The 16,556-nt window shown below is 41.0% G+C and overlaps 1 protein-coding gene across 2 annotated transcripts in view; it reads left to right on the forward strand.

Moving 5' to 3' along the window:
- The window catches only part of DCBLD1 (discoidin, CUB and LCCL domain containing 1), a 71,594-nt gene that overhangs the window by 13,197 nt on the left and 41,841 nt on the right, over nucleotides 1–16,556 (forward strand). For both annotated transcript variants that reach the window (XM_087865417.1, XM_045798543.2), the window contains exon 2: nucleotides 9,707–9,919. In XM_087865417.1, the coding sequence (XP_087721543.1) occupies nucleotides 9,707–9,919 (213 nt within the window). The remainder of the gene's footprint in view (nucleotides 1–9,706; nucleotides 9,920–16,556) is intronic.

Consider the following 16,556-nt stretch of genomic DNA (forward strand, 5'->3'; position numbering starts at 1 on the left):
GTAATTTCTTATGATCGTAGAGCCAACGAGTGAGGGAATTTGGACAAAGTCAGCAAATCTAAAGCAATATTTTGATACTTTATTATGTATAGTAGTTTTAAGTTAAAATATGGCAGTTAAAATATTTTGAATTCTTGCTAGATGCTAGTCTCTATGCTCAGCACTTTACTAGGATTGTCTCAGTTAATGCTCATGATAAGCCTGTGAGTGGGGCACTACCCTTGTCTCTCTATCACGGATAATGAACTGTAGCTTGGAGGGGTAAAGGGACTCACCTAAGGCCACACAGTCAGTACTGGGCAGGAACCCAGTGTCATAACCATTGTGCTCAGTCACCTCCCAAGTATATGGAAATAACTTATGAAATTAGAAAAGCGATAGGTGTGCAAACCCTCTTCCCCCACCCCCATGACCCTGTCAGTGATCTTTAACTTTTCCTTAGGAATCACAGGACTAGAGAGTGACCAAGAACCAAGAGCCAGTTGGTTTTTACTTACAGCACGTTCAAGGGTAGCATTACATTAGGCTTCAAGATTTTTTTTTCCCGTTAGGTGTAAATGATGCTTCTTATGTGAACATTATAATGTTTGATGTCTTTTTTTTTTAAAGATTTTTATTTATTTATTTGAGAGAGAGAGAAAGAGAGAGCAGAAGTGGGGAGGAGGGACAGAGAGAGAGGGAGAAGCAGACTCCCCACTGAGCAGAGAGCCCGACATGGGATTCGGTTCCAGGACCTTGGAATCATGACCTGAGCTGAAGACAGATGCCTAACCTACTGAGGAACCCAGGTGCCCAGTTTTTGACGTCTCTGCACTCTGATGTAAAGAGTCTCACAATATGTAAGGAGTCTTGGATAGGACCTCTCGAAATGACTTGTTTCATTGTCATGCATTCAGATGTATCTATTTGAAGTGACTTTTAGCTGATAGGGAACACTGTGTTGAGAGTATACATGGAGAGACTTTTGACAAGAAGTCCCTTATGTTTCCTTTTACTTTACTGCCAAATATCTTTCATCTGCTGAGGCAAAAGTATCATCTTCATTAGATCGTTAGTCTCATCATTAGCATCTGCTTCATACGTGGTGACAATAGGTTTAAAGAGATTCTACAACAGTCGTACAGAACTCGGTCTTGTGCTTCGCGTCTGTCGTAATTTCTATCAGCATGATACTGTCCGTTTTCCTTTTGAGAACACTAACGTTTTTGAATAATTGAAGTTTCATCATCATAACGTCTGTCTTACTGGTTTTATTCTCACATAACCACGTAGACCCTGCCGTCCTGGTTCTTCCTTTCCTTTTCAGGCAACACATAGCATAAAAAAGTTAAGCATAGTGGGAGAAAAGCAAAGTGTATGAGAGAGTATGACTGACAGTGAAATTAGTAATACCTTGGGAAATCGGTTCACGTTGCCATCAGACAAAGAACTCTGTAATAATTGCAGGCTCCTCTTTGTGGTTGAAAAGATTGTAGTCATCAAGCACTCACTTGATCTTAGACATGGGAAGAAATGTTCACACACCCACACGTGGATGATTGTATATGCGTTGAGACCTGTCATAACTTGAATATTAGAAGAGCAAGGATCCAACTGTAATGAAATCATGTTTCTAGAAATGCTTTCACTCTTGTGATATGTCAGAGCACTATTTCTCAAATTGCAGGTTGTGACCCATCAATAGGCAGTAAAATCAATTCAGTTGACACAACCAGCATGCTTTCAATTTAAAAAATGAAATGGAATAAGACATATTGCAGTGCGTTACATACGATAGAAAGAATTATAACATTAGACTTTTTTTCCTGTTTCTTCATGCATATGCTTGTGTGCTTACTTAGACTGTAATGAAAAACCTACGTTCTAACTATGGGTCATAATTTTTTAAAAACTTTGAAGTCTGTTGTTTTATTGTATGGATCAGTTAATAACTATAGGAATTTTTGTCCTATTTATTTCATATCATCCAAACAATTTTCCACAAGTGCAATTCAGTTGAAAGTGTTCTTTTGAAGCCTAAATCATGCTTTGTAGTATTACAGAACTTAGTTCCTACCAGGTGTATCTTAATTTCACTTCTCTGCTAGTGGAACATGATTTCTTATCAAAAGGGAAATAGTCTTTTAAGGAAGTTATTGTTTTCCTTTCGTAGTGGGTGGAATTAGAGTAGACTAAATAAACAGTTGATGTGTGGAGACAAGCGTCTAGGGTTTGTTTTAAGCTTATTTAGAAAATACCTTGTATATCCATACTTCTGGAACAGCTGACATTAAAAGCATAGAGACATATGCTTTCAGGCATTTGGAGAACTGATATTGAGCCCATACTCTGTGTCGGACCTGTCACTTTACTCTCAGGAATTCCTTGTTAACATAACCCTCTCCTCTTGCCTGTGAGCTTCTTTTGAGTGGGAACTACATTATACTAAGTTCCCAGCTGTTTGTTTAGTGAGTTTTTGTTTTTTGTTTTTTAAAGATTTTTACTTATTTATTTGAGAGAGAAAGAGAGCACAAGCAGGGGGAGGGGCAAAGGGAAAGGGAGAAACAGACTCCTCACTGAGCAGGGAGCCCAGCATGGGGCTTGATCTCAGGACTCCGAGATCACAACCAGAGCCGAAGTCTGACGCTTAATTAACTGAGCCACCCAGGCACCCCTGTTGAGTGAGTTTTTAATGACAGTTTCTGCGATTTGGTTTAAAGGGACTTCTTCTAGTCTATACTTTAAGGCTAACGCTGAAAGTAGCCTATGTTAACAGAAAATATTAGGTAAATTTGGTATTTTTAATTGTATCATTTTTCTGATTTATATGTAATGTTTTCATATTGTAGAGAATTTAGAAAATAAATGTATAAATAAAATGCAAATCACTTGTAATCCTGCATCATAACACTTCAAACATTTTCCCTTTATATCTATATGTGTACACGATATTCTGTTTTTTAATTAAATAGAATTCTAAAACATGACTTTAACTTTTCCTTAATATCACATTGCTTGGAGATATCATAGTTTGACCAGCCTTTTCTAATTTAGATTGTTGTCAAATGTTCAGAGTTAAAATAGTTAAATTGTGGGTAGCGATCACTGGGGGAGCTATAAAATACTGAGGACTTAGAGCTTTTTTCAAAATCTAAACTGCATCCAGTTTTGTTTTTGCAAGTTGTTTTGAGACGGGGTTTGGTCAGTCTCACGAACCAGGTCTGGCTCCAAGCAGACCCTAGGATTTCGGTGCATCATGGAGTGACCACGTGTCACATACCCTGCAGAGGACAGGAGCTTTCAGCCTAAGGAGAGAGGAAATGACGCATAGTTTAGTCATCATGTGCTTTGGCCCTTTGGCAATTAAATTACAGTTCAAAGGAAGAAAAAGATAAACATTGCACCGTAGCCACTTTTGAAGAGTAGACAGTTCCCTGTGGCAAAGCGTCCTCCTTCCCCCTTATTTCCACGGCCTCTCCTTTGACATTGGTAGGTGACAGTTGACTCTAGTCTCGCCTGTGCTACCCTCACTGCCCATCAGGGCTCCCAACACCATGTGAAGCTTAATCCTCCACACCAAGGTTGTATTTTTTGCCCTAAAGACTGACCTTCATTTCTTTCCATTTTAGTTTAAAACAAAACAAAAAACCTGTGCACTCTCAGGGCACCTGGGTGGCTCAGTGGATTAAGCGGCTGCCTGCAGCTCTGGTCTTGATCCCAGGGTCCTGGGATCGAGCCCCACATCGGGCTCCCTGCTCAGCGAGGAGTCTGCTTCTCCCCCTCCTGCTACTGCTCCCCCTACTTAGGCTCTCTCTCTCCCTCTCTTGTCAGATAAGTAAATAAATAAAAATTTAAAAACCTGTACACCCTCATCATCGTAGTTACAGCAACCATCAACCTCTCCCTGTCTTCTCTTTTTTTTTTTTTAAATCCTGCTTCCTCCCTTTTTCTACTCTCGGATCTTAAGGCAAATCCCAGACTTCATGTCATCATGTCTTTTCAGCTCAAATATGTCATTTGGCCTCCCTAAAAGAAGACATTTGTTACATAACCTCAATACCATTATCACACCTAATAAAATGAATACTTCTTCCCTGATAGCAATCCCCCTACTTACCTTCTTTAAGTGGTTTTGTAAGGTTGGTGTTTCAAATCAGGATCCAAACAAAATTCACTTGGTTGTTATTTATTTAACTTTCTTTTAATCTGAAATAAATACTTTCTTTTATACAATTCCTCGTGGAAGAAACTCGGTCAGTTGCACCTAGATTGTCCCAGCCCGGATGTGGCTAATGGCTTCCTTGTGGTGTCAGTAAACTTGTGGGTTTCCTATAGCCTGGAAGTTAGACCTAAAGGCTTGATGAGATTTGGAGTCAGTTATTGATTCATGTTTTGCTTTTTGGCAAGAGTGTTCATAGGTGTTGGTGCATAGAGCACATTTTATCCTGCTTGGAAACACATAGTATCTGATGACCTTACTTGTCATCATGCTGGGATCCATCAGTGAGTTTAGCTGGTAACACACCTGGTACTGGCATTTTAAAGTTCTTCCTCAACCTTCTACCCAGTGGTTCTCCATCTGTTTATGACCATGGCAGGAGTCAGTTACCTCTCGTTAGGGAACTGTTCATTTTAATAGGAGAATGTCATGGAAGTATCCAAAGGGAGGTCTGATAGGGAAGCCGCTCAGATGTTTTTTTTTAAGATTAAACACAAAAATTTATTACAAAATCAAATAAAGAAGAGAAATAAAAATGTTTTTAAAATCCTAGAACCATTGCTAAATCCCCACCATCAGTAAAGTAGCTTTAAGGAAAGCCGATATACATTGTATTTTCTCATCTGTAAGCTAGAGTATGTAAAGGAGCCCCCCTCAGACATATTACCCCATGCTCCTCAGACAAATATAGGAAATGTGGGCAATGAATTTGGTACAGAGAGATTTTTAGAATAAAAGTGGCCTTCTTTATTGTTTGTCATTCCATATATACCTTTTCAATGCAAATGTGGATAATATTTTATTTAAGCATAGTTTAGTTGATACAGAATAACAAAATCCAAATGGTATAGAGAAGTATAAAATAGAAAATGAAAGCATCCTAGTTTTCATCCCCGGTCAGCCAAACTTAACCAGACTAACACATTTTTTTAAATTAAACTTTTTCTGAGATAACTGTCAATTATATACAGTTGCAAGAAATAATAGAAATGTTGTGTACCCTTTACCTGGTTATCCTCCATGATAACATCTTGCCAATCACAACCAGGAAATTGACATTGATATGCAAGAAATGGAACAGGAACTGATAGATTTTTAAAGAATTTTTGGCATCTTTCTTGTTGGTGATTCTTCACTAGAGTTGGGTGATGAGAGTCCGCTACCTGAGCGTTAGGATGAGGTCATGGGAATATTGCTTCCCTACTGTCAATCATTTGCGTGCATCTGGTTTATACAGTCCGTGGTACAGTGGGCATTTTCTCTCCCACCCAGTTCTCCATTCTCCCCTTTGGCAGATTTCTAGTCCTTTTTTTCCTCCAGCTTTATTAAGATATAATTGACATATGATGTTGCATTAGTTTAAGTCTACAATGTGTTAATCTGATACGCTTACCTATTGCAAAATTATTACCACTGTAACATTAGCTAACCTCTCCATCACCTCACGTAATCACCATTTCTTTTTTATGGTGACAACATTTAAGATCTACTCTCTTAGCAACCTTCCAGTATTACTATTATTATATCTAGTTTTTTTGAATTCATCAAAACTGTGGAAGGACAATAAGGTGAAAATTCCTGATGTAGTTAATACCATGGAATAAATGTATTATATTAGTGCTTGCCACAGAAAACCCCATAAATAGTCTCCTTCCATAGGCAGGGGTGAAATTACAAACTTCTGATGACAGCTTGCTTTTTAATAAATTAGGATTCAGCAGTTCCTTTCAGGTTTTTTGGCAGAACAAAGACTCCTAGAGTATCATTCTGATAGTTAATGGAACAGAGAAATTTTTCCAAGGAGGCACAGATCCCCCAGGCAAAGTAATGATGGGAGTGTTGAAGACAGACCCGCTCACCTTCTGCTGGTATCGTCGGGTGAAATTAGTTTCCTCTTGGGCTTTAGAGTAAAAGTGATTGGAAAGAAGTATAATTATAGGGTTGAATAAATGTGATACCCTGGGATTTTCTTTTGTCATGACATGTCACTTAAATAAAATCGAGACTGCAATGATCCAATGAAAGTTGATTCACATATAATTACGCCTCGTTTTATATTTAGCTGTGCTTTCGAGAAAGAGTTCACTTTTTCTTCTCTTATTAAAGCAGAGAATTTCACAGTAATAAGAAAAGAGGCATTTAAATGTTTGACCAGGGGGTATCTTGGTGGCTGGGAGAGGGTCGTGTGCAATGTGTGTGCGTGACTGTACACTAGTTACCCTGGCGTTGCCCTGTCGGCGTGCCCCAGATCACTGCCTTCCAAGGTGGGGCGTGTCACAGAAACGAGCGGCCAGGATGCGGCCGGGAGCTAGGGCATTTTTCTCCTTTAAAGGGGCAGCCACTGTATCACTAGCCCGATGAGAATGCCTGTTGGAGTCGTTGCCATGTCTTCCAGTCTTCAAGAGAAACTGTAAATTGGATTTTTTAATGAAAGCCTTTACGAGCAGGCAAATAATTCACATTTTAAATCAAAGCCCTGAGCACTGTGTGCTTCTGCACCATATGCTTCACTCTAGTATAATTTTCATTGAAATATCAACAGTTTTGTACTTACTGCCAGAGATGTCATGAAGTATAGCTGTCACCTCAGCCTTAACCAAACTTACAGCCTTTGCCCCCAAACCTGCTCTCTCTCTGGGCTTCTCATTCGATATCTATTAGCCTTAGTGTTCCAGTCATTTCTGGACTTGGAATCTCAGTGGGTTTTTTTTTTTTTCTTTTCTTGTCTTCCCCACTAAACCAAAACCCAGGTCTGTCGATTTTTTTTTTTTAGATTTTATTTAAATTCAAGTTAGTTAACATACAGTGCAGTATTAGTTTCAGGGGATAGAATTTAGTGATTCATCAGTTGCATACAACACCCAGCACTCATTATATCAAGTGCCCTCCTTAATGCCTGTCACCCAGTTACTCCATCCTCCCACTCACCTCCCCTCCAGCAAACCTCAGTTTGTTTCCTGGAGTTAAGAGTCCATTATGGTTTGCCCACCTCTCTGTTTTATCTTAGTTTATTTTTCCTTCCCTTCCCCTATGTTCATCTGTTTTTTTCTTAAATTCCACAGATGAGTGAAATCATACGATATTTGTCTTTCTCTGACTTACTTTGTTCAGCATAATACCCTCTAGTTCCATCCACGTCGTTGCAAATGGCAAGATTTCATTCTTTTTGATAACTGAGTAATATTCCATTGTATATACATCGTCTTTATCCATTCATCAGTCAATGGACACCTGGGCTCTTTCCATATTTTGGTTATTGTGGACATTGCTGCTATAAACATTGGGGTGCAGGTGTCCCTTCAAATCACTGTGTTTGTATCTTTTGGATGAATACTTAGTAGTGCAATTGCTGGGTCGTAGGGTAATTCTGGTTGTTTTTGTTTGTTTGTTTAAGATTTATTTATTTATTGGAGAGAGAGGGAAGGAGAGAGAGAAAGTGCAAGTTGGGGGATGGGCAGGGGGAGAGAGAGAATCCCAAGCAGGCTTCAGGCCCACTGTAGAGCCTGACTTGGGGCTCAATCCCAGCACCCCAAGATTATGACCTGAGCTGAAAAGAAGAGTCGGGTTCTTAACTGACTGAGCCACCCAGGTGCCCCAGGGTAGTCTATTTTCAACTTTTTGAGGAACTTCTGTACCAGTTTCCAGAGTGGCCGCACCAGTTTGCATTCTCACCTACGGTGGAAGAGAGTTCCCCTTTTTCTGCATCTTCTCCAACACCTGTTGTTTCCTGAACCATTGCTTTTTTTTTTCTTTCTTGTGAATTTCCCTGTTTTTCTTTCCCTTCCCTTTCTAGCTGCCTCATTCCTAGCCCTTGTACTCCTCTTCTGATCTGGATTCACCCCACATCCTAGGTCCTGTAGCATTGCCCATCCAGATTGATCATCCTTTTTAAAATACTTCTTTCATTATTTCTCTTCTTAAAAACATCTCTGGGTCTCTAGAGTCTTCCATATAAATTGCACAGCTTCTCCTTAGACGTGCAGGTGTCCCAGTAGTTTTATCTTAGTGTCCATCTACATTTCTGCTGGTATTCTCGGTAAAGTTAACTCTTATCCCCCATCTATCCGTCTGGCGGGAGCTGCTGGGAATCTGTGGCAGTTTCTGGAATATGGGTGGATTCCTATCCTAAGACTTGTCTGCTGAGATGGGGTAGCTTTTTGGAGTTCTATGCCCTGCCCCCCTGCCAATTTTTTTTTTTTTTAATTAAGCCTCCATTATCATTTGGGCTGTAAGCCTCAGGGTCAGAAAAGAGTGAGATAAAGGAAAGCCCCAGGCCAGTCCTCCTGTAGCTCAGGAAGAGGCTGGAGGAGGAAGAAGGCTGCTTTGGGCTTTAGATTCCCACTACTCCCAAATTGGGGCTTCTCTGTGGGAGACTTTGGGATGCAGAGGCCTTGTTTTGTTACTCAGAGAATTCCTTCTTTGAGCAATTTCTGCTTTCTCTCCCTCCAGTTAAGGGCAGAAATTCTTGCCTTTATGTGAAGCCGTACTAGCCACAGGGATTTTGCGATTGTAAAGCAGTTTGTATGCTCATTTCCCTTGCAGCCCACCCAGTTGTGCAGGCCACTCGGTATTTGAGTGAGTGACTTAGTCACTTTAATCTGCTGGAGCAATTTGTTGGTCAATTGATGAACTTCCCTATTCAGAAAAGTCTTAAGAAAATTTCTTATCTTAGTGAAGTAGTGATAATTCACTGGAATAGGTTCTTTCCTGCCTTCCTCGGCACTTCAAGCTCCTGCTATGGCACGCAGCACCCAGTATCATAGTTAGCTGAACATGGGACCATCTCCCCTTTTGCTCTGAGTTCTGTGAAGCCACCATTGCTGCTTTTTTGTCTCCAGCAGTACCAGGTCTGGTATGTGCCAAGCGCTCAATGCACTAGACCCTGGACATTCTCTAATGACATCCTGGGTCTGTCAGGAACCTTCCAGTCTGTGATTGTCATTAACTGTGACATGAATGTCGAACAGCTGGAAGCCCCTAGTTATATGACAGGTTCTCACTCTCCTCTCAGCCTGTGTCTCAGATTCAACCAGCAGCACAGGGCGAATGTTCTCTTGTTTAACAATACAGTGACCCTCGGAAGTAAGTGCCATTATTTTTCCACCACCAATTATTGCACGGCATTGGCTTGCTACTAGAATAAACCACAAATGGCAAATCTGTGAATGCCGAGGACCTACTGTGCACGTTTGCATGGGTAGAGAAGTAGATGATCAGAAAAAGTGGTATGATTAAATGATACGTTTGCTGAGGGCTTTCCATTCTAATATATGAAACACTTTGGTCAGAAATATTCAGATGATTAAACTGGGAAACAAGATGAAATAACCTGAAATAATAAAAAATTTAATCTTCTTTTTTTTCTATCTTTTTTTTTTTTTTTTTTTTTTTTTTTAGCTTTTCCCTCTACAAAGAAGGAATAACATACATGACCTGGAGATTATACAGACTCTGTCAATCCTCAGTAAGAATTAATATTACTTCTTTCATTCTCTTTTTCTTTACCAGGTGATGGCTGTGGGCACATAGTGACCTATCAGGACAGTGGCACAATGACGTCTAAGAATTATCCAGGGACTTACCCCAATCACACGGTTTGTGAAAAGACTATCAAAGTACCAAAAGGGAAGAAACTGATTCTGAGGTTAGGAGATTTGGATATTGAATCCCAGACCTGTGCTTCTGACTACCTTCTCTTCACCAGCAGTTCCGATCAGTATGGTAAGAAAAGAGGTCTAGGTTTCTGTGAGCATAAAATAATTTGAAGCTTGGGAGGGAGGGCAAGTTGTATGTTGATGAGTATTATAGCCTGGGAAGATTAGAAGAGAAGCTTGCTTTTTGTAAACTCCTAGGGCAGCTCACATGGACGCGCTTGCTTCCTAAGCTACAACAAAGACATCTAAGGAGATTTAGCCTTAGCCTGGTGTGTGTCCCAGGAGCTTTGTTTGAGTTCATGTTTTGCTGGGAAGAGAATTGGAGATGTATGGCACTTGGCTAAAACATCTGCAAGTCATTCATTCATGTGACACATATTTATTGCGCTGCGATTGTGTATTCAGGAACTCTGTGGGACCGAGCAGCGAAAAGACCAAGTTCCTCCTTCGTGCAGCTTGCATTGCCGGGGGGGGGGGGGGGGGGGGGGGGGGGGGGGGGGGGAGGTGGACAATCAAGTGCATCTATCATAGGAGAGGTGGTGAGAAAGACAACTTAAGAATAAGGAAAACAAGGCATCCTGAGGTTGTGTAGAGCCTGTGTAGAGTGGGTTCGTACTACTTCATGTGGGGTGGTCAGGAAGACTTCTCCAGTATGGGGACATGTGAGCAGAGACCCGAATGACGCGAGGGAATGGACTGTATGCGTATGTCTGAGGTCAGAGTTTTCTGGGTAAGGGAAGAGCAGATGCAGAGGACAGTTTCCAAAATAATCTTTTGAAATCAGGCCTTTTTTGTGTGCTTGGGTGTGCAGTTAGCACCTTAGTCTGAAATCAGCATGACAGTGACCCTGTGATCCCAAGTCCAAGGAAACAGCTTAGGTTTAGACAGTTCAAAAATAAAGACGAAATCTTATGTACAGGTTCTTTTGAGGTTAGAGGTTTATGGAAATTCTCTTCGAATATAGCTCCAGAAACGATACCGATTTTGTCTGCCTACTGGCTCTCAGGCAATTTCTCAAACACACACAACTTTCAATGTTGTCCTTACCTTTGCCCGCAGACGTGTTTCCTCTCTCCAGCTGCCTCCTCCCAGCGTGGAGGCCCAGACTGGCCTGGAGACCACTCAGAGGTCTGGGCTTATCTGGCCCCCATGGGAAAACAAATCGAGGATTTTTGTATCCCTGGGAATATTATGTCTGTTTTAATGATGGCTGAAACACTCTGACAGATTAAAGATAGTCGATTCCATATAATTGGTTGCAACTTTTTAACTCTAGTTTGATTCAGATGGGAAAAATGAGGGGTGCCTGGGTGGCTCAGCCGGTTAAGCATCTCACTTCAGCTCAGGTCATGATCTTGGGGTCCTGGGATGAGCCCGGAGTGGGGCTCTGTGCTCAGCATGGAGCCTGCTTCTCCCTCTCCTTCTGCCCCTCCTCCCACTCATGCTCTCTCTCCTGCACGCACACACACTCTCTCTCTCTCTCTCAAATAAATAAATAAATAAATAAAATCTTCATAAACAAACAAACAGATGGGAAAAATGGGAATTCAAGGGATGCTTAAGGCCCCTGGGAACGCTTACTGGTGATCACATGTGTATTAATTTGTGGAAGCACTCTTCAGGGAATCCCTCATCTGCCAGGAAACGTCATTCACATTCAGAGGAGAGGGTTGAGTGTCAGAGCCCTCCTGGAAGATGTGAGGCAAAACACTGCGGGGCCAGAGACTGCTTTCCCACACTGGTGTCTCCCCGGGACCATCTACTTCCCTGGAAGATGAGCAGTTAATCCCACCCATTCCCCAGAGCGCCAGAGTGGTCATCTCTGTTGCTTTCAGCCTCTCTCAAATCAGAGGTGAGGTGAGAAGAACTAGAAAGGGGGAGCAAATCATCCCAAAGCAGGATTGGAGAATGGATGTTGCCTTCCCACACCACACCGCGAGTTCACTACATCATCTCCGATGTATATTCGGGAATATACAGAAAAGAGGAAAAGCATAGGATTAACAACATACTAGGAGCTAGGTTCTGAGGTGATCGTGGTCGGCTTCAGGGCACCGATCTCCACATTTCTAGATTTCTCGAATTTTTGACTTAGACCCTTTACTAGTAATTGAGTAATGAATTACAATTCACCTGTAGCAGTAAAGCCAAGTAAATTAATTTTTCTTTTTATATTTTTTTCTATATACCAGTTAGGTTTATCTTTTAAAAACAGAATTTGTGCTCATTGTAGAAGTAAACATAGTCAGCATCTCTTGTAATGCCAGGCACATGATTGACCCTTACATAGATTTTCTGGAACCCTTACATCCACCTAGAAGGTAAATGTTATTAACTCCTCTCTACAAATAGGGAAACGAAAGCATAGTGAGTGGGGTTTTTTTGTTTTTGTTTTTGTTTCTGTTTTTGAGTAACACGCCAAAGATCACACAGCTAGTTAAGGGATGAAAGAAGGATTTATATCCATGTCTTTGTGGCTCGAAGACCTCTGTTTCCAGATGTCTGCTCCTCTGTCCCAGTCCCACAACTCAAAGAAAACCACAACAGATTCTCAGCCCAATATTATAGCATACAGCAGTTTTGTCTAAAATGCACGTGGAGTTCATGTTTTTGGCTAGGGATGTTTTTAAGATAAAATATTTGATGATGCTCAGAATTTTTCTTTCGTGGCTACTTTAAAGATTTCCTGATCAGTCATGCTAAGACAAACCCCGCAGACAAGGGTAAGAGAAATTAGCAACAAAAGAAATACCTAGAAAGAAAATTAGGATACTTTAGTCCTGTAAGAATATTTTTTAAAAATTAAATGCTTAGGGCCAGATATAGAAAGTGTATACATGCATATGCTGTGTGTGTTGCGTATATGTTTGTGTCTTTTGTAGCTTTGGAGAGCATTCTGAGAGGAGCCACTTGTTCATATGCACGTACTTTTAGTATTTAATCCAGTGATTTGAATGTAGTAGGTCTATTCAGTGAATAAATGACTTTTTAATGAAGTGAATGAACAAGTTTCATTGAACTGGTTCAAGGAACCAGTTAACTAAAACATGTTACAGTTACTTGGCATATTAAACACATATTTGTTTAAAAGACTATTAATATGGAAAGCTGCTTATGATATAGTGTTAGGTAAAATATGAATGTATGCTAATGTTATAACAATAGAAAAAAAACCTTCCAATAAAATAAGACAACATAACTTTAGCAGAATCGTAAAGTGAGGCTTTAGAACTTTTAACTCCTCTCTACTTTCTATTTTTTCTTTAACAAGCATATGTTAATACAGAACAAATAGATTTCCTTTGACCCAAAACACTAACTAGACCAATGCTCTTGGTTAAAATAGTCCCCTGGTCACTTTGAACTTCCCTAAGGGGCGCAGGCATCTGCGAAGGGGTGGGGAGGAGGTAGAAGTGCTTTGTTATTCTGTGATTCTGCGCTGAGGCTCAGGGTGGGCGTTGCTGCGGGGCTGTTGCCGGGTTCCCTGGGAGAGTGGGACGCCAGTCTGCAGCCAGTGTAGCCGCAGGAGGAGAGCCGGAGGGTTAGCGCAGGGTCCCCGGGAATCCACCACACTTGTTTGGGCAGGCGGGTGGTGGCGGAAAGTGCCTGCTGAGGGGCAGCGGTGGGGAAGGGCGTTGTGTAATACCTCTTCGAAATCCCCATAGACGATGGCTCTGACCCTTCCATGTGTGGCTGAAATAGCCCAAGAGTTGTAGTTTATCCAGCTCGATTTTTTTCATTAACCAGTTAATTATTAAAACCCATGCCAAGAGATGTTAAGACTCAACGCTAACAGAATTTTGAATATGGAGTTAAAGTTTTGAAAAAGAGTAATGTTTTCTGGCATTCGTGTTTGTAAGCTCTGCCAAGAATGGAAGGACTTGGAATGTGATTGCATTAACAAATTGTGACTATGCAAGAGTTGTGCACTTTTAATCATTGCGTGGTTCGTTTGTGATGATTCATCCCCATGCCAATTTTGTTTTAAATGTTTGGTTGATATACTTTTATAATCGACATTCATGGTAGTAAAATGCACTATAAACAAGTGTAAGCCACACCAGCTTTCCCAGTAATCAGGCAAAATATACACTCGATCTCATTGCTTTTAGAAGGCCTGATACAGATAAGGTGGGATTATTAGTCTTCTGTTTGTCAGGTATTGTAATTATAGTTGATATTTCAGATTCAACTTCAGTTAGAAGGATTACATATATATTTATTACTGAGTGAAGGCACTGACTCTTCCTTTCAAAATACCCTGGAAACGGCCAGGAAGCAGCAAAGTTGCCGAAGTATATCAACCTTACTTTGGAAAATGTGTTTTTTTAAGAACAAAGTAAGTTTTTTAAAGGTATTCTTTTTTTTTTTTTTTTAAGATTTTATTTATTTATTCGACAGAGATAGAGACAGCCAGCAAGAGAGGGAACACAAGCAGGGGGAGTGGGAGAGGAAGAAGCAGGCTCATAGCAGAGAAGCCTGATGTGGGGCTCAATCCCATAACGCCGGGATCACGCCCTGAGCCGAAGGCAGACGCTTAACCGCTGTGCCACCCAGGCGCCCCTTAAAGGTATTCTTAAACACAAATTTTACTTTTAAACTCACAAAACATTTTGGATCTAAAATATATATACCGACTTTCAAGATCATGTGTGCTAATATCTCCCCCCCCCCCCAAAAAAAGTCTTTAATAAGTGTCATAGTTTGCTTAGTAGAGGTTGTTTTCACTGTAACTTAGGGAATTCTGGGTTTTTGTTTAGGAGACCAAAGAAGCTGAGACTACCTTCCAAAGAAACATTAATGTCCCTTTTATATTCTAGGATTCGAGCTAGGGTCAGGAAGCCTTTCCTTGTCATGACTCCTCCCTTTGCCTTAACCTGGGAGAGTTCCTCAGGTTTACTTTGTCTCTTACATGGGTTCGAAGAGTCCAACCATTTATTTTGTAGAATGTCTGTTGCTTTGGGTTGGTTCGATGTACGCTTGTGATTAAATTCAGTTTATGCATTTTTTTTTTTTTGGAAAATAGAACATTATCCCTTTTTAAAGTGATCTTTGAAAGGCTTGTTTGCAAAAATTTCCAGCATTAGAAATTGTGAGGTCCTGTGTCCCCTGAGGAATGTGGACTAAGTCTGCATTGTTTTCTTTGTTTCTCTTTTCACGCTTTCCTCAGGTGGACTCTTTCTGGCATTCAAAACTACATCCATTTAAGTTACTTCACCTGTCTTCCCCAAACAGTTCTGCATTGTTCAGAGAGGTCAGTGTAACAGGAGACTGTGGAAAAAATGCAAATTTAAGGTGGCACCTTCTTTACAGAGGAAGTTCACCTTATATTTGGACACATAAGGCCATAGAGATTTGACTGAGGGAGCCAACGCTATCGTAGGATTGAACAGGTTCACTTTTAAGCCTGAATTTGAAGATTAGAACAAAGAATCTGGGGCGCCTGGGTGGCTCAGTTGTTAAGCGTCTGCCTTTGGCTCAGGGCGTGATCCCGGCGTTCTGGGATCGAGCCCCACATCAGGCTCCTCCACTGGGAGCCTGCTTCTTCCTCTCCCACTCCCCCTGCTTGTGTTCCCTCTCTCACTGGCTGTCTCTCTCTCTGTCAAATAAATAAATAAAATCTTTAAAAAAATAAAATAAAAAATTAAACAAAGAATCTATTCAAGTAATATATCTTCAGATTTAAAATTGTTCTATAGTACAGTCCCGATTGCTGCCTCAGTACTGATTCTCAGTCTCTGGCCTTCTATAGTCATGATGTAAAATAATAGCAGGTTAGTTATATAAACATTAAAATAAAAGTAAACTATCTTGAACTTTGGGAAAAAGTAGATGCTGATTTAGACACTGTCAAACCAAAATCGCTCCATTTAAAATATGAAATATCTAACTTTCATTTATGACATTAAAGAGGGAAGGCTGTGAATTCATACCGAAGGCCATTCTTCTCAACTTTAAAACTCATCCCATGGTGAAGTTCTGTTTCCAGTCGTGCTGACCAGAAAGGGCCTGCTCTCAGGGACCCCAGGGGAATTGTCATGTCTGTTTTCCTGATGTTTCAGGAGGATTGACTGGACCGTTTCCTCTGAAAGTTGGCTTTCCCTTGATGCGTGGGGCTCAGGGTTGTTCCTGGACCCGCTGAAGAACTTGCTGGAAGATTCTGGGTGGGAACCAGGTACTGGCTTCTCAGATCTCAGAGGACCTCGTTCCCACAGACTTCCCCACCTGTATCAGTGCAGATCAGTGAAAACAGGCCTTCAGTGTGGATCGAGATTAAGGCTGTCATTTCTGCTAAGATTTTTCATTTGTGCTTAAGAGTGCAGACTCGGGAGTTAGACTGTCTGCCTTCAAGTTGCTATTGTACTGCTCATTTATTAATTGCTTAGCCTTGAGCAAATTATGTCATCTTTCCCTAGCTCCAATCCCCAATCTTTAAAATGGGCTAAATAGGGCGCCTGGGTGGCTCAGTCAGTTGAGCATTTGCCTTCGACTCAGGTCATGATCCCAGGGTCCTGTAGGGCTGCCTGCTCAGTGGGGAGCTTGCTTCTCCCTCTCCCTCTGCCCCCCCCCATGCGCGCACACACTCTCTCTCTGTCAAATAAATAAATAAATAGTCTTTAAAAAAATAAAGTGGGCAAAATAGTACTATCTACCGTATTTGGATAATTGAGGCACATATGTATAACTTAAAAAGAATGATGCTG

Source organism: Ursus americanus, chromosome 11, assembly GCF_024610735.1.
Source record: "Ursus americanus isolate L20-20 chromosome 11, mUrsAme1.1.p, whole genome shotgun sequence".
Taxonomy (NCBI): Eukaryota; Metazoa; Chordata; class Mammalia; order Carnivora; family Ursidae; genus Ursus; species Ursus americanus.